This window comes from Rhineura floridana, chromosome 5, assembly GCF_030035675.1.
Source record: "Rhineura floridana isolate rRhiFlo1 chromosome 5, rRhiFlo1.hap2, whole genome shotgun sequence".
Classification (NCBI taxonomy): Eukaryota; Metazoa; Chordata; class Lepidosauria; order Squamata; family Rhineuridae; genus Rhineura; species Rhineura floridana.
Window position 1 is genome coordinate 65,421,573 of NC_084484.1, and position 24,777 is coordinate 65,446,349.

Sequence of the window (24,777 nt, forward strand, 5' to 3'; positions counted from 1 at the left end):
ATCGTCGTAACTAGGCATACGTCAAGTATTCAAAAGTGCACCCACTCTCTGACTCACACACCTTTCCTCAGATTGATCAGCACCATTTCAAGTTATGTCTAGCTTCCATCAAGTTGGGCCAGACTTGGAATGGGGCTTGCACCCTTCTGTCCTACTCTCCCACCTGTCTGTTGGTCACTACTTTTCACCCAAGGGGGGGGAAAGGGTGTGGCCCCTCTGTGAGGAGTGGAGGCCAGGAGGATCCCCGTGGCTTGATTACAAGCCCCATGATTTTCAGCTTGAAATCATGTGTGAAGGGTGCAGAGCTTGGAAAAGTTACTTGTTTGAACTACAACTCCCATCAGCCCAATCCAGTGGCCATGCTGGCTGGGCCTGATGGGAGCTGTAGTTCAAAAAAGTAACTTTTCCAAGCTCTGGAAGGGTGTCATTTGCCAACAAGGAAAGGGCCTATCTTTTCCCCTAAGGTAAGGATTTTCCCCCCTTGGGGGCGTGGGGGAACTGGCAGGAAAGAGGAAGGGGAACTGAACTGCTTGATTGTTCTCTCTCTTCTTTTCTTTCTTTTCTGAGGGTTTGGTTTTTGGGATGAGTCGGCAGGTGTTTGCCCATTTCTAGTCATAATTTCAGTAAGTCAGCATAACTTGACATTGCATCAGGGTAAGGAGTTGAGTAACTTTCCTTTTCTCATCCAGCCTGCATAACTCAAGGTCAGGATTGCATCATTAAACTACCATAAGGTTGAACTAGTTTTATATTAGGGGAAATGTCTGAACTGTAAAAACAGTTGAGAAATAAGAACAAACTTACTAGGACACACTTTGGACTCTTCTACTTTGCAGAGTTTCCGGGAAAGGAAACTGGTATAGATATAAAGCAGTAGTGGGCAACTTCTGGCTGTGGGCCTAATTAGGCTAAGCAGGCCTTCCCATTTGGCCCACAAGACTGTTTTCACAAAGCCAAGGCCATCTGCTCCACATGCATGATGTCAGGTATGGGGCAGGTGAAGATGTGGCAAAACAGGGTTTGTAAGCCCCACCAACCAGCTCCTATGAAGACATGCTGTCAGGCAAGGGCTTTGCAAGCATCAGCACTTGTAGGCTGGTGCCAGGCATGCCGGGGCCCTTGGACACCACCCGGCCCCGTCACCCGCATGCATGCCCCACCTACCTACATTCCACGATCCGCAGCAGCGTCAGCTCCCAACCCTGCCACGGATCATGGAGCGGGAGATCCCAGACACTCCCTACTGCCACTCAGGCCAGCGATACCCACCTGCATGCCCCATATACCTCTCCCTTGATGCAAATGTTGGTTGCACCATGGGCACAAGCCTGCCATCAACCAAGATGGCGGCTGAGCTTCCCTAAGGGGCTGATGCCTCCACCGCCATCTTGGTTGATGGCACACATGAGTGCTACATGTGCACATCCCTGCCATCAACCAAGATGGTGGAAGGGGATTCAGTCCCTTAGAGAAACCTCGACCGCCATCTTGGTTGATGGTAGGCTTGCACTCGCAACACAGCCAACATTTACATCAAGGAAGAGCTAGGTGGGGAATGCAAGTAGGTGTTGTGGGCCTGCGTGGCAGTAGGGGGGTGTCTGGGAGCTCCCTCTTGCGATCCATGGTAGGGTCGGGAGCTGATGCTGCCACAGATTGTGGAAGGAAACGCTACGCACCCACTCTAAGGAGGACCCTTCAGGGGTCCCTTGGGACCTAGGCACCCTTGGCCAGGGCCTGACCTGGCTGCACTCTGGCGCAGCCCTGAGCACTTGCAAAGCTCTTCCCTAACAGCACATCTTCATTCTATCAGAAAAGAGCTTTGCAGAGTACAAATTCAGAAGTGCAGGGTTCCTACATGTCATACCCCCTCACAGCCACACCCCCAGGATTCACCATCACTTCTAAAATTACAGAATTATAGAACCAGAATAAAACTGCTGTGTGCATAATCTTCCCCTCACTCAATCTCTTTCTCTAGGGGCTAAGTACTGCCAGAAACGTTTTGATTTTAAGAATTCTAAAATGAAGCCAGGACTAAGATTTGGGAGAGCAAAGTATTTTGCCTTGAAGGTCATTTCTCATTTACCCTGGGAGCCCATCAGCATGAAAGGGGAGGTATGTGTTAGTTACAGAGAAGAGTCTTCTCAGTGACTGGCTTACCTCTTTCACTGATAGGCTCCAATCAGCATGAAAGGACAAAGAAGCATACTGTTTGCCAAATGAGAAGACTTGTACATTGGGATCCCATGGCCCCAGACAACTACACCCCCAGCTTTGCAAGCACTGATTCTTGCCTTCAAACTGTGTCTACAAATTGACATTTTTCCTCTCCATTTGTAAGAGTGATTTGATTGCAAACTATGCCTGCAAGCAGGCTTCAGAGGAGCTCATACTCTGCCCCAATTCACTAATCACCTTTGAGAGCCAACACTTTTGAATCTGTCACCTGATGATGTCAGGTTATTGACAGGTGGCCAGCCCCACCGACCAGATCCAGTTCCCCACCCCTCATATAGAGTCTCCTGTCTTAGGATAAGAAATTGAAATAGATGCGTAACTGCCCCTCAGCCAGGTGTCTTTAAATGTTACGATTCTATTCCAATAGGTGTATGCCGAGGCTAAATCTCACATCAGATTGAAATCAAAAGCAAAACTTTCATTGATATTTGTAGTTGTGCCTACCCTCAGAAATCTAAAAGTATGTCTAGTCAAGCTGGTTCAAAACAGATGAGCCTCCCTACAAAAACTCAAGTTATTTGGAGGAGAACTTTGGAACATGCAGTATTATCTGTAATCAACATCAGGCTGTAGAAAAGAGAAGCAGAGCTGTTCCACCACCCCTGGGGAGAAATAGGCTGCCTTTGGCCTGTCCTGAACTGTCATCTAATGGCAGCCATTCCATCAAGCTTCTTGAACTATTTCCATTCCACCTGGTCTGTAACATTAAGGTCTGGTCCCTGACCTTGCTTTCCCCCTCTTCTTTCCCATCTCTTTCCCTTTGTGTGTCACACAGGAATGGGCAAATATTTCAATTTCTCTACATTTCTCATTTTTCCACTGTTCAGTTCTCCACATTTCCACATCGGTTTGTGATTTTTTTTAAAAAAAGTCCTCATGAAAATTTACCAGCATTTTAGTGCAAATTTCTCATAATGTATACATTTTTGCACAGCAATTTTCCTTAATATAATGCATTTTTGTATGTTGTGTTCATGAATGTATGCAATTTGATGCACACTTTACCCTAGTATATGCTTGTTTGTACACATTAGTTAGTGGGAGAATTACATTGCAAATTTTGATGAACTACAAATTTTGAAGGATGGTTATATTTCATGTATTATTTTGGTTTGTGTATTGCTTCTGAAAGTGCAAATTTGGTAGGTTTGTTTTCTAATACGAACTGAATTGAATTTCCTCCCCATCTCTAGTGTCATGACTTCTGGATTATAATCCCAGGAGAACACTCTTGGAGCCCTTATGGCTTTAAGAGTTGGGGGAAATGCTACAAATAAAAATAATCACTGTGTAATGTCAGCCTTGGTTGATATAACATACATGAGTGTCCATTACAGAAATGGCTGTCATACCACATATACGGTTAGAAAAGTCACGCCTTTGTTATCTATAAAGTGTTTTTTCTCCATGCAGCTCACAGCAGGATACATATGGTTCCTAGAAAGTCCCTTGTCTAGGCACTGCTGAGGGCCAGACTCCTCTTTCATCAACAGGGCAGGGCTACTTAGCAAAGAGAGCATAGGTAACAAAATTGGAGATAAATGAGAAAAGGCCTGAACTAATCCAAGTGAACTATTAAACTTCCAAATTAAGGCCTGAGACAAACATATGTTGGGCTCAAACTTTTTAGCAATAAATTAATTAATTAAAAAAGTGAGTTCAACACAGAACTCCTCCAACAATAAAGTGCCTTGTTCTTCAGTATTGAGATTCCTCCCCATCTCTTCCCAAAAGTGATAAGATGCAGGAACAGTTTTGTCACTAGCTTCCACTGACTCTATAAACTGCCTCTGAGTTCTCATTGATATCCCAGATCTAAGCATTCCAAAGAAGAAGGTTAACTTAAGATCAGGATGTAGACACAATACACATTGTTTATTTAAACTATATGACTGTAGCCTTTAAGAATGACATCTGCAACATAATTACATGAAAGGGCAAGCACCATAACAAATATGCTTCACACGGTATAGCAGGACTTGTCTATACATAGCTTTGTCAGACTAACATCAATATTAAAAAAAAAAAATTACAATAGAAGATTATAATGACCCAAATCTTAAAACTCCAAGTGGCTACATTCTTTGGTGGCTGAGTGGCATGGATAATTCATGACATTCAAGGAAGGCAGTCTGAAATTATGCCTGCCTCCAGTCAACTAAATATTTCTGTAAATATTTGTTCCATAAATTCTGGACAGTCAAAAGTGGTTAAAGAAATGTTCTCCCGGTCATACTACTTTTGTAGCTGCATCATAATCAAAGAGGTGTCTCTCAGTCACACCAATTTAATTGGACTTTGACAACAATTGCCTTTACTCAACACGTGGAATCATGGACAATAATTGTTGTCCATTTGATCTCCCAGAAAAAAATGGCAACAGAATTCTGTGTAATTTGCAGTTGAAGTTCTGCAATGAAATGGCCCCTCATTTTTCTTGATGGCAATTCTGTGCAATGGCAAAGTTTATTATATTCCAGAGCAATGCAGGCTATATCTTTGGTGCCTTTTGTATTGGTGTTATTTGCATATCATGCTCTGAAAAAATTGGAGTATTTTCACTGAATCCAACAGGCACACACCTGCAGAGTTTCTTTTGTATCTTTCGTCGAAATTCTTTGGAGCCAAAGTAATAAACCAATGGGTCAAAGCAACAGTTTAAGCTAGCTGTTGCAAATGAAATTTTATATTCCACATAAAATGATTTGTCTTGAAGTGTGAGGACGTAATGGATAATTGACATGATAATGTGAGGGAGGTAACAAATAGTGAGCACAAATAGCAACACTAGTATCAAATAGACTGTTTGCTTCTTAGTTTCTCTGAGCTGTGTAGAAGAGGAGTGCAGAAGGGTCAAGATGATAGAGAAGTAGCAAAATCCCATGATGAGCAAAGGTAGGAAAAAGAAGAAAAATACCAGAGAGCCAAAGTAAGTGATGAAGTGGATGGTTGTGCTAAACATCTCTTTAGGCAAAACGTCAAAACAGGTGATTATTGGCAGCTCTTGTATATGAATTGATAGGTTAGTCTTCATGAGCGGGATCAGTGGCAGTAAAACAAGTAACCAAATGACTGTGCATGACACGAGAGAAGTTCGAATGGGTCTTATGCCATTGTAGCGCAAAGGGTGAACAATTCCCAGGTAGCGTTCTATACTGATGCTCATCATGGTTAAAATGGAACAGTGCATATTTCCATAGGACAGAACAGTGACGATGCGGCACAGAACATCCCCAAAGGGCCAACTGTTTCCCTTTAGATGGTAAATGATGTGAAAGGGGAGGATCATGCTGTACATCAAGTCACAAATGGTTAGATTGATGCAGAACACAATGGTGGGATTCCAAGGCCTTGAATATCGATAAAGGAACCACAAGGACACAAAATTGAGTGGAATGCTGATGCTGAAGATAACTGAGAAGAGGACAGGCAAAGTGATCTGCAGCACATGGCTTTGAAGCATCTCAAGTGTGACATTTGACACAGATCTTGTCCCATTTACAGGAGGCAACGCCAACAAGATTCTTGATGTCAGGAGAAGCGGGATATCTTGAGGCATCCTCCTTCTGAAAACAACTTAAAGCAGGTAGAGACCTAGTACTAGATTTAAAAATGAGACATATATGAAACATCCTTCAATATAAGCAGTATGACAACATTTGTACTTCAACCATTGTTGATTAGGCAAATGTTTTTTAAAAAAAACACCTAAAAGCATATACAAAGTAAATAACATAAAAAATCATAAATATAAATTTTAAGTACAAAAAAGGTTGTAATCATTAGTGATAGTGAATTAGCACAGTGGACCATTTTACTAATAAAAAGGGAATGTTTTTGACGCTTCATAAGATTAGACCTGGTTTGCCCCAGCATGCAAGTTAAGAGGGCTGGTTTCATGACATGAAAAAACAGTAGATAATAGGGAGAAATGGGATACCTAATGGAGCGCAGATCCTCCGTGGTGCAGAGTGGTAAGCAGTGGTAACGCAGTCAAAGCTCTGCTCACGGCTGGAGTTCGATTCCAATGGAAGGAGGAAGTCGAATCTCCAGTAAAAGGGGTCGAGGTCCACTTAGCCTTCCATCCATCCATGGTCAGTAAAATGAGTACCCAGCCTATGCTGGGGGGTAAAGAAAGGCCGGGGATGGAACTGGCAATCCCACCCTATATATACGGTCTGCCTTGTAAACGTCGCAAGACGTCACCCTAAGAGTCTGAAACGACTCGCACTGTAAGTGCGGGGACACCTTTACCTTTACTGGAGCAAACTGCAGTTGCAAAAGATAGACATGAGGTGGCACCAAAACCTTCAGCTCAACAAGAGAGAAGCAATACCTGCACAAGAAAATGACAGTAGCACAATAGTTTGTGCTATTTAATCGTGATAGCCAATTGGTCAGTTTCCTAATCCTAAAATTACAGTCTTTCAGTAGAATTAGTATGACTTCTTCAGGAGAAGAAAAACACGATAATGAATGGTGCAGATTGAAACTCCTTAAGAAAAGCTCTTGGAAAGAAATAAGGTTGCCCCAAATCATCCAATAGGCATGGTCCATATATATTTTTAATGGGCTAAAACATCACAGAAAGCTGTAACTGCTGTGTTTCTTGTTCCTCCTTTGGCCCACCTTCCTCCCTGGAGGCTATGTACAAAATTAGAACTGTGATGGTTGCAACAGGCAAGGGAGGAGGTAGGGTTGACTTTACTCCCCCAAACAGATGTCTTTTTAAATCTCCATATAAATCAGTAGAAAGGGCAACTACATATCCACCTGCCCATTCCCTTCCAGTTTTTATCATCTGAACTCCTCACTTGATATGGCAAGTAGGTCTCCAGGTGTGCTACATGGAAGGTGAGGGAGCAGGTGGATGGCAGGACCACAAAGGGAATGGACAAGAGGGGTTTCAGCTTCCTTTACCTCTATTTTATTTTAATGAAGATACAAAGGACAATGCCCAGCCTCCAGGGGAAGAGATAGCAACCTGCAACATGGGTGAAGTTTCAGTCTGTTTAATGATATATATGGGTACAGGCCAATGGACAATGTGACAAAAAGTGCAGCGGCTGTAGTCTGTGTCTATGAAGACAGAGACACACCTCCAAAGGATCACCTAACAATCAACTGCATCCTAACCTAGGTTTTACTTTAAAGTTAATAAAGTGCAACAATATGAGACTACATCTAAGCTGGCCTGATAGAGGGCAGGGCTCTTGTGCTTTTGATAGTGAGTAGAAGAGGGAATTTCAGTAGCTGCAGCTTTTCTCATTGATCCAGCACTATGTCACAATGAGCTGCATCTGCCAAAATCTCTTCTGCACACAGGTGTACCTTCTACTGTATATAGCTGAATCTACTCTTTTCTGTAAAGAGTACCAGCATTTTGTTTTTAAATGCATACAGAACTCTGAATTTGATTGTAAATTATCTCCACAGGTAGAAGCCATCAAAGCTCCTCATGCATGCATGAAGGGTTTTTTTTTTTTTTTGCAGCATCTGCCTGACGTTGTTGGCATCCAAATGGCAGCCTGTATTTCCCCCCATTTAATCCAGATATTCACTTTCTGGGGGAAATCTAATAAATTAAAAAACAGTACCCTTTTCCCAGCAACCTGTTTGGGTTATCTCGATGACTCATTTGCAATGTTAAGCCCCTAACTGGGATCACCAGTGGGAGTGCACTATATGCCTAAATATTCCATAGATTCACAGGCCTAGAAAACTGTGTGGGGACAACTTTTCCTTTGTTGTTGTTTCAATGAGCTCAGTCTCATTGCCATTCTGTACTGGAAATCCACGTATGCTTCTGAACAACAGAATTGTATTATTTTGGATTAATGTAGGAATTGGTGCTCAGCCTTCTTTGCTGGTGATTGCTCACATAGAGGGGGAAGAGCAGGTGAGAGAGGAAAAATGGGGGCAAATTGCTTGTGCAGCTTGCATCTGTTTGCTGGTGACAACAGTATGAGAGTAGCTGCTAACATGACAATGTTAGGAAATGCACCCGTCTTTCCCTGCTGTGTGTGTCGCTTGCAAAAACAAAGCAGGAACTAGCTTCTTGTGACATACCCTTCTTTGCATGGTCATCTTTCCTCACTGCTGTTTTGCAACTGTGAAAAGATCAGAGAGCCCTTCTTCTAAAGGCTTGTTCTCCACCTTACTATCAAGCTCTCAGACAGAAGGTTGGAGAAATTCTTGGCCTGCTCACGCACTTCCTGTTACTGAGCACTTCCTTACATGCGTTGTGTTGCTTCTTATATTTGAAAGAAAGGGTTGTGTTTCCTTGCAGAGTGTCTGCATGCACTACAAGAGGTGGGTGGGCACAGGACCCTGTGTTCAAGTGACTAATAGCTAACGTCTCAGCAAAAATAACTGGGATCATCCAGAGGGGTGCTGTTGGTTTAGTTATCCCGTGTTACAGAGACCTGATTAGCCTCAACTAGAGATCGAGTGATTAGTGTTCCCCTCCTGTGGAACACACTTCCAGCAGAGATTCAGCAAGCATCCTCGCCTTTGACTTCCAGTCATCTCATGGAGATCTTTTCATGCCAACAGGCCTTTGCAGCTGTTTAATTTTTATTTTGTTTTGCCCGTCACCTTAACGATTATCTGTATTTTTTTTTAAAATGGTGTTTCATGTTTTAACACTGTAAACCGCCTTATCCTGATATTTTATGACATGGTGAGATAGAAATACTTTTGGTAAATAAATAAATAATAGAGCCCCCCAACCATTAGGGTGGATGAAGCAGCCCACTTCAGATGACAGATTTTGGAGCAGGGGTGGGATCCATTGGCCATGTCAGAAGCAATCTGTCAACCTAACAGGCTGGCATTGATTTGAGTTCGTTCTTTATCTACTAGATACTGCTTTTACTGATCCGGGGGGGGGGGGTTGCTCAGAAAAAATATTGATATTAATATTTTTCAAGGAAATATTGATAAATTATCATCCTTAGTCAATATTTTAGAGGCAGATTTTTTTTTTAAAAAAAGTCCATTTTCAAAATTAGCAGTGGAAATTCACTACGTTAAAATCAGATCCTCAATGACTGAGAATAAGTGAATTAATGGAAATTCAGTACCAAATTTGAATTGGGCAGAATTCTAGCACATCTTATTACTGTGGTTTTTAGCCCAGTCCTGTTTCTGCAGTCACATCCAATTAGATAACAATGTCTATATAGTCTTGAGAGAACTCAATAATTCATTCCTGGTGGTCTTCTCTGACTGTGTTTTATTCCAGGATATATAAATATTAGTATTTTCTCATGACCTACGGTTTTGAAAAAAATCAATTAATGGGAAATGCCTATAGTCACTTAACAGTGAAGAAAAGGCACTCCACATGCTTACTGTGCAATCCTAACCATGTCTAATTAGAAGTCTATTGAACTCAGTGGGACTTCCTCCTAGGTAGGTGGGTTAGGATTGCAGCCTTGGTTATTCTCCATTCCAGTCAGCCTGATGGTGTGGAAAGACAATGATCCCTTAATCAGATTGGAGATACAAGTCTCTGCACTGAAAATAGTTCTGCTGGTGACTTCTAAGAAAAATTAGATGTGTATCATGTTCCTTGAAATAGGAAATCATCATAAGTAGTAGTGACTGAGAAGATTCCACAAGAATACCTTGGAAAAATACTTGCTACCAAGGAATGTGTGTTTCAGTTTCTGTCTCAGGAAAAGACCGAAGGTGGTAGAGCAAATGTGCTGTTACAGAGCATCTGCTTTACGTGCAGAAGGTCCCAGGTTCAAACTCCAGCATCTCCAGTTAGGGATGGAAGAGAACCCATCTGGGGAGTCTGAAATCCTGGAGAGCTGCTGCCAGCTAGATGGACCAATGGCCTGACTCAGTATAAGGCAGCTTCCTATATCTGTAGTTAGTTTGTGAAGAAGCTCTAGCATGTTCTGAGGTTTTCATAGTAGGAACCAAAGCCTGTTCTGTTACATTCTATATCTGCTGTCAAAGAGAAAACCAAATGTGATCATATTTCTGGATCTTTCTGCTAGCTTCTGAAACATAGTTTAGATCACATTTCCTTCCAAGCAAGTACTAGCTCCACATTTCAAGGAAGCTAGTTTTCAGTCAGTAGCTCTGAAGGTTAAGAAGGGTGGGGGGAGCATCCTACCAATATTCCTGCAATTCTTATTGGTAGAGTGGACAAAGCAGGAGAAGACGACATACTAGAATGAAGAAAAAGCAGTTCTAGTCCAACACATTTGGAATTCAGGAATAAGAAAGGAAACTAGAGAACAGCAGGGCTAGTGGGTAAATTGGTTCCTTTTGGCACTAGGAAGCTCTCAGCTGAGACCCTCCATTGCACCTTCACAGTCTCCAGTAGGTAGTTGAAGCAAATCAAATGCTGATTGGTACATGTTGTCTCAGAATAGATACTGCTCTGAATCTGATTGTTGTGAGCAAGCTCATCACTATGGTTGGTCCAAAACTGTCACAAACTGGAGTTGTGGATTATGGATGTTTACTAAATGGACAAGTCGCCTGTAGGAATAGGGTCTAAAGTCAGTGCTTTGCATGTTGTGGGGGGGGGGGGCGTGCTTTCACCAGCTTCTACTGCAACCTAGTCATTACTCTTCTGGTGTAAGCTACAGGCAGAATTACAATAGACTTTCCACACTTTTGAGTAGTCTAGTGCTTTGGGTCTAAATCCAGTTATGTGCCATCCACATCAGTGAGTGTGACACCGTTGTGTGGGTGGAAAAGGAACAATTTGCCCACAATGCCATTGTACCCCCCCCCACGGGTTTTTTTGCTTAAGCATGTATATTATGTAGGGCCTACTGCACATTAATACACCATGTTAAAAAGCAAAAGACAATATTTTTTACAAATGAGCCCAAAATGAACAACTATGGTATAAGGACACTGACTATAAAGATTGCAAAGGCAGTAGATTTGTTTTTAAATCATTTTCTGAAAATATGCAAAAAATACTTTGGCATTTAAGAGCTATTGTGTGAATGCTTTAATTTTTTTTACATAGCAGGAAGGCAAAAACTAAAAGTTCAGTTTTTAAGAAAGCATGGATAAAATGACACTAACTGTAAAGGTGATAGTGAAGGTACCGTAGGGCCCCGCTTTACAGCGCTTTGCTTTACAGCGCTTCGCTAATGCAGTGGTCTCAATTAGATGCAATTAGACTAAAGCCCCACTCATACGGCGCTTGTTCCGCTTTTATGGCAGTTTTCGGGCATTGCGCACCATTCTATTCAATGAGTTCCGCTTTTCAGCCGTTTCTGTTTTTCAGCGGGGGTCCAGAACGTAACCTGCCATATGAGTGGGGCCCTACTGTATAGATGCATGGCAATAGGCTCACTTGTCAATAACATCCCTGTACATATCAAACTTAACATGTGAATGAACAACACATTGCTGTTCTACAATAAACACCTAGGGTGTCTCTGGATGAATGTTTATTGTGGGATCAGTGGTCGTCATGCATGCACTTTGTTTGCAACATCTACATGATGATATTGTCATCAAAACGCCTGCCCGTATTTTTCTCTGCATTTAATCTGGATTTACCCTTTCCAGGCAAAAAGCTGATGTTTTAAAAAAACATGTTGCTAACTCTGATGAGGGCTTTGAGATATCACAAATTTGTGATAATATCTAAAACCCTCATCCGGAAGCACTTCTAGTGTGAACGTATTAGATAAACTGCAGTTTGTGGTTTTGGAGAGAGTTAAAATATTTCTTTATAGAGATTGGTGAAAACTGGTGTTCAGCCATGGGTGTTTGTGGGTGCTATATATGTTGCACGCAAAGGATGGGGGAACTTGCTACCTGCTGAAGGAATGCCTGTTTGCCTTCATTTGTCTTTTGATTGTATATTTATACATAAAGAAAATATTACAAACTTGCCTTGAGTCTTGACACTCACTCGTCCATGGTAAATTAAACCATGCAGTGCTGTCCCTGGCATCTCTTAGCAGTCACTCAGAGAAGTAAAGAGCATGCAGCACTATTATTTACAGTCAGTGTGGTGTATGAAACATGAGAGAATAGGGTTCAAATGCTCTCTTGGCCCTGAAGCTCAATGGGTGAGTTTGGGCCAATCACTGTTTCTCAGACTAAACTGTCTTTCAAGATTGTTGTGAGGATAAAATTAGGAGGGGGAGTACCATGGTTGTACACTGTCTTGCGCTCTTTGGGGAAAAGGTGGGATATAAATGTAATAATAAATAAATAATAAAGTATTTGGTACGTTTTTGCAGCATTAGCCCAAACATACTAAGAGATTTAGCATCTGTACAGTTCACTTGTTAATTTTTAAAGACTCAGTTGGTCAGATAACATAAACAGAGTGGGTGCAATGATGGCCCAAATGTTTTTGGGGGCCCTGAACAAAGAGTCATTCTGGGGATTCTTAAATGTGTAAAAGCAAATCAGGCATAAAATTTCACTTAATTCTATGCATGAAGCTACAATGAAAGTATGAATAAATGTATCATAATACATTCAATAGGGGAACACACTGACTGACCAAGATGAAATAAAAGGAAGATGGAAGCAATACACTGAAGAACTATATAAAAGAGATTCATTCACAGAGGAACCATATGATGAAAAACCAAAAATTTTAGAATGTGAGGGAAAAGCTGCTTTAAAATACATGGAAGAAAAACCACTAGGAACCGATGGCATACCAATAGAGTCGCTACCAGTTACTGAGACTGAATCTGTCCAAATTTTGACAAAAAATTGTCAAGAAATATGGAAAACTAAGCAATGGCCCACAGAATGGAAGTGTTCCATATCCCAATGCCAAAGAAAGGGGATCCCTGGGAATGCAGTAATTAAACGGTTGCCTTAATATCCCATGCAAGTAAAGTAATGCTCAAGATTCTACAACAAAGGCTCTTACCATATATGGAGCGAGAAAGGCCAGACGTCCAAGCTGGATTTAGAAAAGGAAGAGGTACCACAGATCATATCGCAAACATACGTTGGATAATGGAACGCACTAAGGAATTTCAGAAGAAAATCACCCTGTGCTTTATAGATTACAGCAAAGCCTTTGATTGTGTAGATCATGAAAAACTATGGAATGCTTTAAAAGAAATGGGGGTGCCACAGCATCTGATTGTCCTGATGCGCAACCTATACTTTGGACAAGAGGCTACTGTAAGGACAGAATATGGAGAAACCAATTGGTTCCCCATCGGAAAGGGTGCGAGACAGGGGTGTATTTTATCACCCTATTTGTTTAATCTATATGTAGAACACATCATACACAAAGCAAGACTGGACCAAGATGAAGAAGATGTGAAAACTGGAGGGAGAAATATTAATAATTTAAGATATGCAAATGATACCATACTACCAGCAGAAATCAGTAATGATTTGAAACGAATCCTGTTGAAAGTTAAAGAGGAAAGCACAAAAGCAGGACTACAGCTGAATGTCAAGAAGACTGAAGTAACGACAACAGAAGAGTTATGTAACTTTAAAGTTGACAGTGAGGACATTGAACTTGTCAGGGATTATCAATACCTCTGCACAGTCATTAATCAAAATTGAGACAATAGTCAAGGAATCAGAAGAAGCCAGAACTGGGGAGGGCAGCTGTGAGAGAACTAGAAAAGGTCCTGAAATGCAAAGATGTATCACTGAACACTAAACTCAGGATCATTCAGACCACCGTATTCCCAATCTCTATGTATGGATGTGAACATTGGACAGTGAAAAAAGTGGATAAGAGAAAAATCAACTCATCTGAAATGTGATGTTGGAGGAGAGCTTTGCAGATACCATGGACAGATAGACAAATAATTGGGTGTTAGAACAAATTAAACCAGAACTATCATTAGAAGCTAAAATGATGAAACCAAGGTTATCATACTTTCGACACATAAGAAGATGTGATTCACTAGAAAAGACAATAATTCTGGGGAAAACAAAAGGGAGTAGAAAAAGAGGAAAGCCAGACAAGAGATGGATTGATTCCATAAAGGAAGCCACAGACCTGAACTTACAAGATCTGAACAGGGTGGTTTATAACAGATACTATTGGAGGTTGCTGATTCATAGGGTCGCCATAAGTCGTAATCGACTTGAAGACACATAACTACAACAATAACACATTCATTGTGGTCAATCTTTTATTACAACTGGAGTGGAGAATATGAGTTAATACATTATATCAATGCTACACTGTAAATGCATGGATAGAACTCATAAACAAACAGAACAAAATATTATCTCCATACATGATGCTCTTACGTAAACAGAAACAGCCCCCCATCAACTTAAAAAGCAAATTATATAATGATATGGGACATATGGTGAGTTGGTGACAGTTCACTGATGAATAATGGTATATTGATTAATCATTGAAGAGTCAATTCTCTAGTGCCCTATTTAATGAAATGAACTTTTTGAAGCCTTCTCAAAGCAAAGCCCTCAATCAAATCCCTCAATTTTATGTTCAGATGAAGTGATGATCCATCTAGGTGTTCTTGTTACATAGAAGAGTGCGGATAATTTTTTAAAAATCAGTTTCAACTTTGAAAATGACCTCTTTCACCAGATGCAACAGTGACAGGTACAGTGGGAAGAATGCAAAGCACTGTTCAAGAACTGAGTTGCCACCTTCCAGAGGTACCTCGTTCTTCCTCTTCAGCTTTGAGTCAGAACCAGCAGAAAAGGCTGGAAGACATTACTTTCGCCACTCTGCTGAGATTTCATTGTGAAACAATACCTGTAAAACAACCTCTTCTTTCCCCACTTACTAAAACAAAATGCCTGCTGCCTCCTCCTGATGTCCTGAGTGAACAGAGCAATTGGGCATGTGTGTGGGGGAAAAGGCATACGGGCAGTTCCCAGCCAAGGACCTAGCATACTACTGCTGTGAATGGGCCTGGCTTAAGGGGGGAAAGACCTTCTGTCTGTGTTTTGGTAAGCAGGGATCTCCTTGCCTGCAGTGCTGCTGAGTTAGACAAGGCAAACTGAGACTGACTATAAAAGCAGCAGGCACAATTTTGTACAACATCCCACCCCAAAAAAATTGTGGGGGCCCAGGCGGTTGCCCAGTTTGCCCCTCTCAAAATTCACCACTGATGGAAGATATTGTAGAGAAGTGGATAAACCAGGAAGGAATATGGTGAAAACCTAGAAACCCTGTACTGTTGAACATAGATCTGTAGGGCCGGTTTGGGCCCAGTCATCATCTATTGTGAACCCCTCATGCATGCATATACTAAGGGCCAGTTCATCGAGTCTCTGAGTGCTGCATCTGCCATATTTGCAATGCTGAGACCATGTAGAGAGTTTATTTGATGTGGTTACTTCCTGCACCAGTGCCACCCCTCCCTGGGAGTCGATGGCACTGCCATGAGGAGTACTGGAGGGGGGTAGGGAATGTGCCCCTCTCATGTGTTCATAAATACATGAAGTGGGAGCAGGATTATACTTGCCAACCGTACATGCCAACATGCACACTGGAGAAGTGCCCCCACCTGCATGTTCAGTGTCAGTGTGACTCCATAGTAAGGACACTTGTTTTGGGGGGTATCAATATTTTAATAAAATAAATACAAATAAAACATGTGCATGCAGTTGTTCAGGAATGCATGGAGGGGGAAGGGTGTGTAAACCCCCCTCAAGTCATCCACTCCTCCCACATGGTATTCATACATCAACCATTGATGGGGCCAGTCCAAAACAAAGGAGGGCAAAGGACAAAATTGCACCCCTTTTACCCCATTCCATGTACAGAAGCTGAGCAGGCTGGCTGTTGAATCTCATTTCGACACTGGTAACAGGACAGTGCTCACCACTGCACCTGAGGGCAGCAAGTTATCTTAGGGGACACAGGGCACACTACAGGATACATACAGCTTTATCATCCAATGGAGGAAAATGGCTGGGACTTGCAGGAAACAACCAGGAGACAACTGCTGCTCCTTCCCCCAGCACCTGTCACCTGAGGTGGTCACATCACTGTGCCTAACAGTAGGGCCAGCCCTGACCAAAGATATGGGACAGCCTTACAGAAGTGACAGTCGCACCACTAGCTCAAAGTCACAATCTTCCATGGATCAGACCACATCCACAGAATGCACTGATCTTTCCCCTGCAAAACAGCCAACTAACCAACCAGTGTCATTTCAATAATATGCTGTGAACACAACACACTAGTCCTTACAGCAAAGCGTTTCCATTGGCCACATCTGGAGGGGCAAGAGGTTGATCTGCTGATCAGTTGTAAAATCTGTGTGAAGCTGAATTTAAAAAAAAATGCACTCCAGCTGATCCCACCAGGTTTTACAGTAAAAAGGGACAGGGTTTGACTAGTATTGTGTGCCCCTATTTTCAGAAAAGAGAGGTGGAGACATACTAGAACCAGCAGAACAGTAAGTATGTCTCTACCCTTAGTGTGCCACAGAAAGAGAGTGGGAGTAAACATGGCACTTAGAGGATTTTACTTTCTTACAGACTAAGTTTAGCAAAGCCAATTAGAGGTCCAACAGGCATACTGCAAGGGATGGCAACTTGTGCCTCTCTTCTTCCCTCCCAGGGTTGCAACAAGCCAATCTGAACTGGAAGAAAATTCTTCTGGACTCCCAATATGAATTAGATGATGTGAAACAAAACCGATCCACTAATCTTCCTGGGAAGAAAACTTCCTTGGTTAGGTAGACAGAGGAAGTCCACCCAATCCAGTTCCAAGTTCCTTATGGACTGGGTGTGAGAAGAGGGCTACTACCATACTGCATACTAGATTTAAAGTTGTGCTTCATCAGAGGGCCCAGATGCTACAAACACAGTTAGTACACCTTTAACCTCACAATTGCAGCAAAGGTTCATAGGATCTCCTTTCCAATGAGGTTTTTCCTATTTTTCTCCAGTATATGTAAACCAGGGATAGTTAATATTCACTAATCTCATTCACATAATTAATTGCCCCCTCCCACAATTTTCAATAAATTCTGTTTTTAATGAACCAAGTTTACTCCTGGGAAGCTTTGAAAGGGGGGGATGAGTACAATTATTGTCCATGGCATATAACTATTAAGAACCTTTGGAGGAGGGGGAATTGGTAGACCTGTAGAAATTATCAAAGATCCTTAAACCTTAGAAATCATTTCCATAGCCCTGTAGTGCAGTGTTAAGAAATACTGTGTTCAAAAACCATATTTTCCTCTTACAGAATCTATGGTTTTAATGGGTAAACTTATCACAATTAATGCAAGTCAGTCTCCAATGTATAGAAGAACTATTAACTGGCTGGGAATAAAACAGACCCTCCACGTGGTTAGTAAATTAATGTCAGGTGTAGTGGTTAAGGTGTTGGACTATGACCTAGGAGACCAGGGTTCAAATCCCCACACAGCCATGAAGCTTACTGGGTGCCCTTGGGCCAGTCACTGCCTCTCAGTCTCATGAAAACCCTATTCATAGGGTCGCCATAAGGAGGACTTGACTTGAAGGCAGTACATTTACATACATTTAAACTTTCACTAGCACCCAAATGCCTGAATACACACACACACACACACACACACACACACACACAGAGATATCTATATGAAGCTATTACTGTTACTACGCAGACACACACAGAAGCACATGCAGTAAATATATTAGGAAAACATATAAGTGTGCTCCCCTTTAAGATAAATAACTCTCTGTTTGAATTCCAAGGCAGCTTGCCTGAACAATTTAGCTGGACTTTGCAATACACTTAAGTGCAAGCTAATTTGCAATGAAAACTAATACTGTCTAATAAATAAAAACATCTGTTAGTAAAAATAGCAATTACTTCTCTCAAGTTATTTTTTAAAAGATAATAACTAGTTTACCTGTTTACTCATTCACATCTGCCCCTCTGAAGGTTTGTTGCTCCAATGAATTCATTTTCCCCAAAGTGTTTGAATGTTAACGGCACATTATATTGCAACACCCACTTCCTTAGTCATTTTCATGGTTTTGCCCACTTAAAAGAACACAGATGAAGAATGAATTGGTTTCACTCTAGTAATTGTTTTCCAGTCACTAAAAAGCCAAAACAGGTGTGATGCAGGAGATTAGCAAACTAATCACCCAGCTTTTTTGTTTGTTAATATTTACATTAGCTATGGGGAGGCTTTAATTATAATTGGAACAGTAGCAGCAAAGAGGGTGTGATTTCGCCTCATGTTTTTCCTATCCTGAATTGTCCTCCTGAGGCTGCTATAAATCTCTCTTGGGGGGGGGGGTAATCTTGATCTCTTGATACAGTGATATAGATATGGTGATTTCCCCCTTGGGAATAATAGCTTCAAGGTGGGTCATTTAAATGGGAAAACAGCGCAGAGAGAAAAGGTTAGACACCCCCTTCTCCAGGGCTGGTGGCAGATTTGAGAGGGATGTCTCCTAAAGTCTCCCCCCAAGTTATAAACATTCTGTTGTGGGTTGGGGTTGAAATATTATTTCTGTGAGTCCCTGTGATGCCCCTGTATTTATAATACTGTAAATATGGTAAGTGTAGGTTTATTAGAGTAAATGAGGTACATGGACTGAGTGAGAGGGGGGAGTACATGGGTTGGAATGTTGATGCATGTTGTATTATGATTGGCTGAGCGCTTGAGGGTCTGAAGGTATAAATGAGAGGATGACAGTTCATTTGTTTGGTTTTAGTTGGTGGGTTTAGGAGTTCGTTGGTTGGTTGGTTCTGGGTTTTGGAGGGTGGATTGAATTAGGCGGGTAGTGAGGCAGGTTATTTATGACTACAAACATAAAGAGTAATGCATCTTATGAAACCACACGCTTGTTGACTATACCTTTAAGTAATCTTGTTATTCCCTGTGTATATAAATAAATATTTCTTGGTTTACCTAACGCCTGATCCTTGGCTGAGTTTACACAGACCAGAAGGGTGGGCAGGGCATATACCAAGGTTGGGAAACAGTATCAATGGTGGCAGTGGTGAAGATATAGTGTAACATCATCAGATATCCAGAGAAACCCAGGGCTGTATTCTTTATAGGCACAAAGATACAGGGGGGTTGCGGCCTGCAAGTGCACCCAGACACAATGTAGCAATAAGCCAGGAGGAGATTAAGGTACAGTCTCAAGGCAATATTGTTTTACAGGAAAGTCTGGTGGTGCTGCCTAGCAGTAAGATCTTGAGAGATCTTTGCTAGAGCTGGTGAGAGAACTGTTTAAAGACCAGGACCCTGAGGTGGGACTGTGACAAGGCATTGACCACAGGCGGGATCCTAGCAGGTAGTGCCTGAGGTGGGATCCTGACAGGAGGGGTCCTGACAGTCCCTTTCCAGCCTGAACCTGGAGGTGAACTCTGTAGCTGACACACGTGATCCGCTGGTCAGATGAGTCTCCTTTGTTAATCTAATAGAGTGACCAGCTGGTCCACTCTATCAGTTGCCCATTAACTGGCAAATGGGCCAGGGAGATCCCGTTACTGAAACTCTTCAGGAGAACGCCCCCCCCCTTGGGCCAAAGAGAGGGTTGTGTTTTTAGTTGAATCTGAGGAAAGGCTGGGAACTGGAGACACACAGAGAGCCTGGTTCCCTGCACCATGGCTTTAAGATGCTTCCTGTAAGCCTGATGGAAAAAGCAAGATCTATTAGACTGCTAATGCTTTGAACTCCTCCATCTTCAGCTCAGGTTGGAATGTGTGTAAATAAAAACCATATTTCCTAGAAGACATCACAATCTCCGCTGACCTTCTTTCCAATGAAACTAAACCCTGGGCAAGCGCAGGGACCCCTGGAGATCTCTCATTGCTCAGAGATTGGGGTGTCACACAACACTGGTGACAGCAATGGGTTTGAGTTTCCTGGAAGAAGAATTGGGAGTAAGGTGGGCCTGAGTCAAAATGGAGGGAACAGATAAAACTGATGTTCTAGCAACAAGCAGAACAGATTGAGAAAGATTGCCAGGAGGACCAGCAGCAAAGGCAGCAAGATCACCAGGGAGACCAGCAGCAAAGGCAACGAGAGCGCCAGGAGCACTGACAATGTATGGGGGAGATATTTGGAAGCATCTTTGAAGAGAAAAAGCAGACCCCATGTAAGGAGGTGAGAGCCCTCCCTGATCAGCTGTTACAAAGTGTTGAGAGTGATCCAGGAGCCCAGCTGCAGAGCACCCAGACTGGGGTGGCGAAAGAGATCCAGAAAGTGGATGAGCAGCTGGAGGGCTTGGACTGTGAGCAGTTGCAGTCGTAGCAGAGGAGGAAAAAGAGGCCTTGATTGTCCAGAAGCCTGCCAGGGGGAAAGACACCAGAAAGTTGGAAATAAAGCCCCAAGAACTGAAGGAGGACAGGCTGGGAAGAGGAAGATGCCTTGGAAGAAAATGGAGTACAGGCTGAAAGAGAGATGCTGTTAATAGATTTCTCCATTCCATGTGTGCCTGCTGTTGAAGAAATAATGCAGGAGGAAGAAAAGTCCATGAAGAATGGTGAACTACAGGCTGGAGAAGAGCAGCTGTTGATAGATTTCTTCACCCCGTGTGTGCCAGCTGTACAAGAAAAAGTGCAGGAGGAGAAGCCTGAGGTGGGAGTGCAAGTCCAAGACGATCTCCCAGTACCAGGAGAGATGGGTGAGATAAAATCCCCAAGTGACTTTGCCCCTTGGGTGCCCCATAATGGTCTTATAGGGCTGGATGCAGCTCCAATGATGGGTGCAGCTCCTGAGCACGCTCTAGCGGAGAGAAGCATCCAGGGTCCTGAGAGTTTTGAGGGCAAGAGACACTGGAAGGGTTACCAGCCTTTGTTTGGCCCCATGATTTACACTGGAGATGGTGAGGGAGAACAGAGAAATATTTCTTTCTGCTAACCTGGATGGGCTAGGCCAGCCATACCTGAAGAAGATACCCCCAGACAAAAACTTGTGGCAGGACTATGATTTGCAGTTTGAGGCAGGAGATGAAGTGGATTGGCTTAAAGACTTCTCCTAGTGCAGAGAGTGGGAGGAAGATGGCTACAGTCTGCTGTGTGCTGATGAGAAAACAAATGTGTTCCTGGAGGTGTGTCCTAAGACCCTGCAGGCAGCAGCAGGGATCAGCTTGGACTGAGAACTCCATGAAGCCCCAAGACAAAGGGCCATGTGGGCAACTGCATGGTCTGGGGGTGGGGGCTGTGCTTATGGGACTGTGTACTGATTTGCTGTAGGAATTCTTCCTGGTCGTTTTAGTATTGCCTTTTGAAATGTTTTTGATTTGTGCTTTTTGCATGCTTGTGGGGATATGAACTATTATAGATTTTTTAGGAATTATGCTGATAGGTTTTTGCAGTAAGGTTTTAATATTTGAGATTTACTACACCACGCCTATTAGATTTTATGTGTGTGCAACTGTTCAGGAGAGCAAAGGCAAAATATTTATGTTTTTGAGAGCTGCTGTGCTATAGCGACACAAGGCAAGACAAAAGAGCTCAGGTACTGAGGCTATAATCTGTCTTAAACATGTCGGGAACTCACTATCTTGGGCACTGCCAAGTACAAGGACTGAGTAAGCAGTTTGGATGCAGAACTGTGACTGGGAGCTCCAAGAGAAAAGAGGAAGCCTAAAGAGAGAGCAATTAATTGAAAATTTGCTGTAAAGGAATGGACTATTTTTGTACTTCTGTTGTGTGGAAAAGTACCTGTGCTATGACTGTGCTTTTGATTATGTATATTTCAATGTCTTATTAACCTGTACCTGTTATTTCTTTACAGGAAAAGCTGTTACTCTGTTGCTTGTATGCAGATCTAGGACAGACCTTTTTCAGGCAAGGGGGTAGTGTTATGGGTTGGGAGTTGAGACAGATGATTTCTATGAGTTCCCTTCCACCCTGAACCTGGAGGTGGGCTTTGCAACTGAGAAACCTGCTCTTCTGGTCAGATGAGTCTCCTTTGTTAATCTAACAGAATGGCCAGGTGGGCTAATGGGTCTGTCCACTGCCCATTAACTGGCAAATGGGCCAAGGAGATCTTATTGTTATTGAAACTCTTCAGAAGAGCCTCCTCCCCTCCTGTGGCCAAAGAGAAGCTTGTATTTTTAGTTGAGTATGAGGAAAGGCTGGGAACTGGAGACACACAGAGAGGCTGGTTCCCTGCACCATGGCTTTAGGATGCCTCCTGTAAACCTGATGGAAAAGTAAGGTCTATTGGACTGGTAATGCTTTGAACCCCTCCATCTTAAGCTCAGGTTGGAATGTGTGTAAATAAAAAACATGTTTCCTAAAAGACACCACAGTCTTTGCTGACCTTCTTTCCAAGGAAACCAAACCCTGGGCAAGGGCAGGGGTTCATGGAGATCTCTCACCACTCAGAGATTGGGGTGGCACACAACAATACTTTGCAGCAGCAGCTTCCCTAATGCCCCTGAGTGAAGCAATATTGCATGATGCACAGGCTTCCCAGGCCCAGCTACTGCCACAGAAAAGTTCATGGCTGGGAGATATGGGTGAGAGTAAAGTGTAATCTCAACACTGGTGGGCCCTGCTGCAGGGCATTTGAGTCTTGGCACCTGCCTGAGGGGTCCTGACACCAGCCCCGCTCTCTCCCAGTGTCTTTGCTGTGATCAAAATCAGATGCTGTTTTAAAATGAAAAGGATTGAATAAGTTGTCCCCTGTTCTTGTGGTTCATTTTTTAAAATAAAAAAACCACAAACCAACACAAAAACCAACTGAAAGAGCCAGTCAGTGGTCACCCATATCATCTCTGCTTGGGCCCTCATTATGTTCCTTTTGTTAAGCAACTTTTTCAGCCACAGGATTTTTAATTCTTTTAAATCTTGGAGGGGGAAGACAAGTCACTTGGTGCAGTTTAAAGTGGGGAAACAGCAAGGAAAGTGTTAAGCACCAGTTCTTTCCTCCATTACTGATCTCTGCAGTCTGCACCCAATGGCTCCCACCAGAAGTGGCTTTTCCTGAATTAAATGGGTCTTTTGGGCTACATTTACCCACATTATCACATAATGTGTTATTTTGGCTTTAGCAAACATATTAAGAGAGCAGGGATAAATAGCTCTAAGAGCAGCAGCCCCACTTAGAGCATCTACGTGTGCAAGGATAGATTCTCAGGACCTTCTCCTTAGTTGAGGTATGTTCTTTCCATCAGAAACTTGTCAAAGCTCAATCAATCATTATAGATAAAATTAAATATGACACTAAGGACGCATTTAAAGGTTTTGAATATACATGCAACCAGTTACAGAGTAAAAAATGGAGGAGTCAGTGAGACACAAACTTGTTGACAATATTTTGTCAAATATTGCCTGACTGACAGTATTTTTCTGTTTTGTTCACAGAAAACTTGGGAACACAAGGCTGAGTTTGCCACCAGAGAGCCCTTGACATCCTCTGGATGTTTAATTATTTACCTTTTCACAAGTCTCAAATAAAGGCATATTGTGTTGGTATATTTGTCCAGCTGTTTTTATCATTTACAAAAAAAAATCAATTCACACCGGACTGCATAGGAGGAGTCCACTTCAGCTGTTCTTAATATCTGTAGATAGTGTGTTAAGTTTTCCATTGCTAATATAGGCCACACTTTGTTATACCATTTTCCTTCCATGTTGAGCTCTTTATTCACTAATAGGCAAGAACCCTTGCAGTTTAAGAACGTATCTATAGCCCACCGATATTTCTATCAAACTTTAAAAAGCAGGGAAATTGGGCAGCTATAGTGAATGCACCAGGGGAGCAGGAGACCTGACCTCCTCTCTGAGATATTGTACTGCCCTACACATTTGTCAAAATGCAAACACAATTTGGGTTGGTCTTTCACAGTCCAATCCACTTCCTGTGTAGCTTGGAAGAATTTGGTAAGATGTGCCTCTGAACATATGGTGAGTGGTGGCAACACCTGCAATCAGCCCAAATAATGGGGAATAACGGGATTGGAAGGGGATTGGATGGGGAGGGAGGGGTGGAGGGAAGGGGCAAGAGGGAGGGGATAGGAGGGAGGGTTTGATCATTTATATAGTTTTTGAGTTCAATGGGATTAATTTCTGTGCAATCATGTTTGAAAATGGAAATGGACTGCCTTCAAGTTGATCTCGACTTATGGTGATCCTATGAATAGGGTTTTCATGATAAACGGTAGTCAAAGGTGGTTTTGCCACTGCCATCCTCTGAGGCTGAGAGGCAATGACTGGCCCAAGGTCACCCAGTGAGCTTCATGGCTGTGTGGGGATTCGAACCCCGGTCTCCTAGGTTGTAGTCCAACACTGACCCGGGGAGGGGGAGGTGGGGGGAGGTGGGGGGAGGTGGGGGGAGGTGGGGGGAGGAGGGGGGAGGAGGGGCAAGGTGGGGGAGGAGGGTCGAGGAGGGGCGAGGAGGGGTGAGGTGGGGGAGGAGGGCCGAGGAGGGGCAAGGTGGGGGAGGAGGGGCAAGGTGGGGGAGGAGGGGCAAGGTGGGGGGAGGAGGGGCAAGGTGGGGGGAGGAGGGGCAAGGTGGGGGGAGGAGGGGCAAGGTGAGGGGAGGAGGGGAGGAGAGGAGATTGGGTGGGTGGGCACTGGGCAGAAGGGAAGCCCCTTTCCTTTCCAAAAGGAAAACATTGTGAACAGTATCATTGCTTTTCAGC

General features: G+C 42.9%; 1 protein-coding gene across 2 annotated transcripts; it reads right to left on the reverse strand.

The window, feature by feature from the left end:
- Positions 1-4,094: 4,094 nt before the first annotated feature.
- Positions 4,095-18,279, reverse strand: LOC133384978 (P2Y purinoceptor 8-like). Of its 2 annotated transcripts, XM_061627025.1 has the most exons (3): positions 18,066-18,279; positions 6,493-6,574; positions 4,095-5,838 (listed from the first exon to the last, which is right to left on the reverse strand). In XM_061627025.1, exon 3 carries the CDS (start codon positions 5,795-5,797, stop codon positions 4,730-4,732), a length of 1,068 nt encoding a protein of 355 aa, XP_061483009.1. In that variant the 5' UTR covers positions 5,798-5,838; positions 6,493-6,574; positions 18,066-18,279; the 3' UTR covers positions 4,095-4,729. The 2 variants fall into 2 exon arrangements, with proteins under 2 accessions (XP_061483009.1, XP_061483010.1); XM_061627026.1 differs by lacking the exon at positions 6,493-6,574.
- Positions 18,280-24,777: the final 6,498 nt, after the last annotated feature.

Bases quoted from the DNA above. Each gene is read 5' to 3' on its own strand.
- LOC133384978 (XM_061627026.1), bottom strand. From the start codon at position 5,797: ATGCCTCAAGATATCCCGCTTCTCCTGACATCAAGAATCTTGTTGGCG.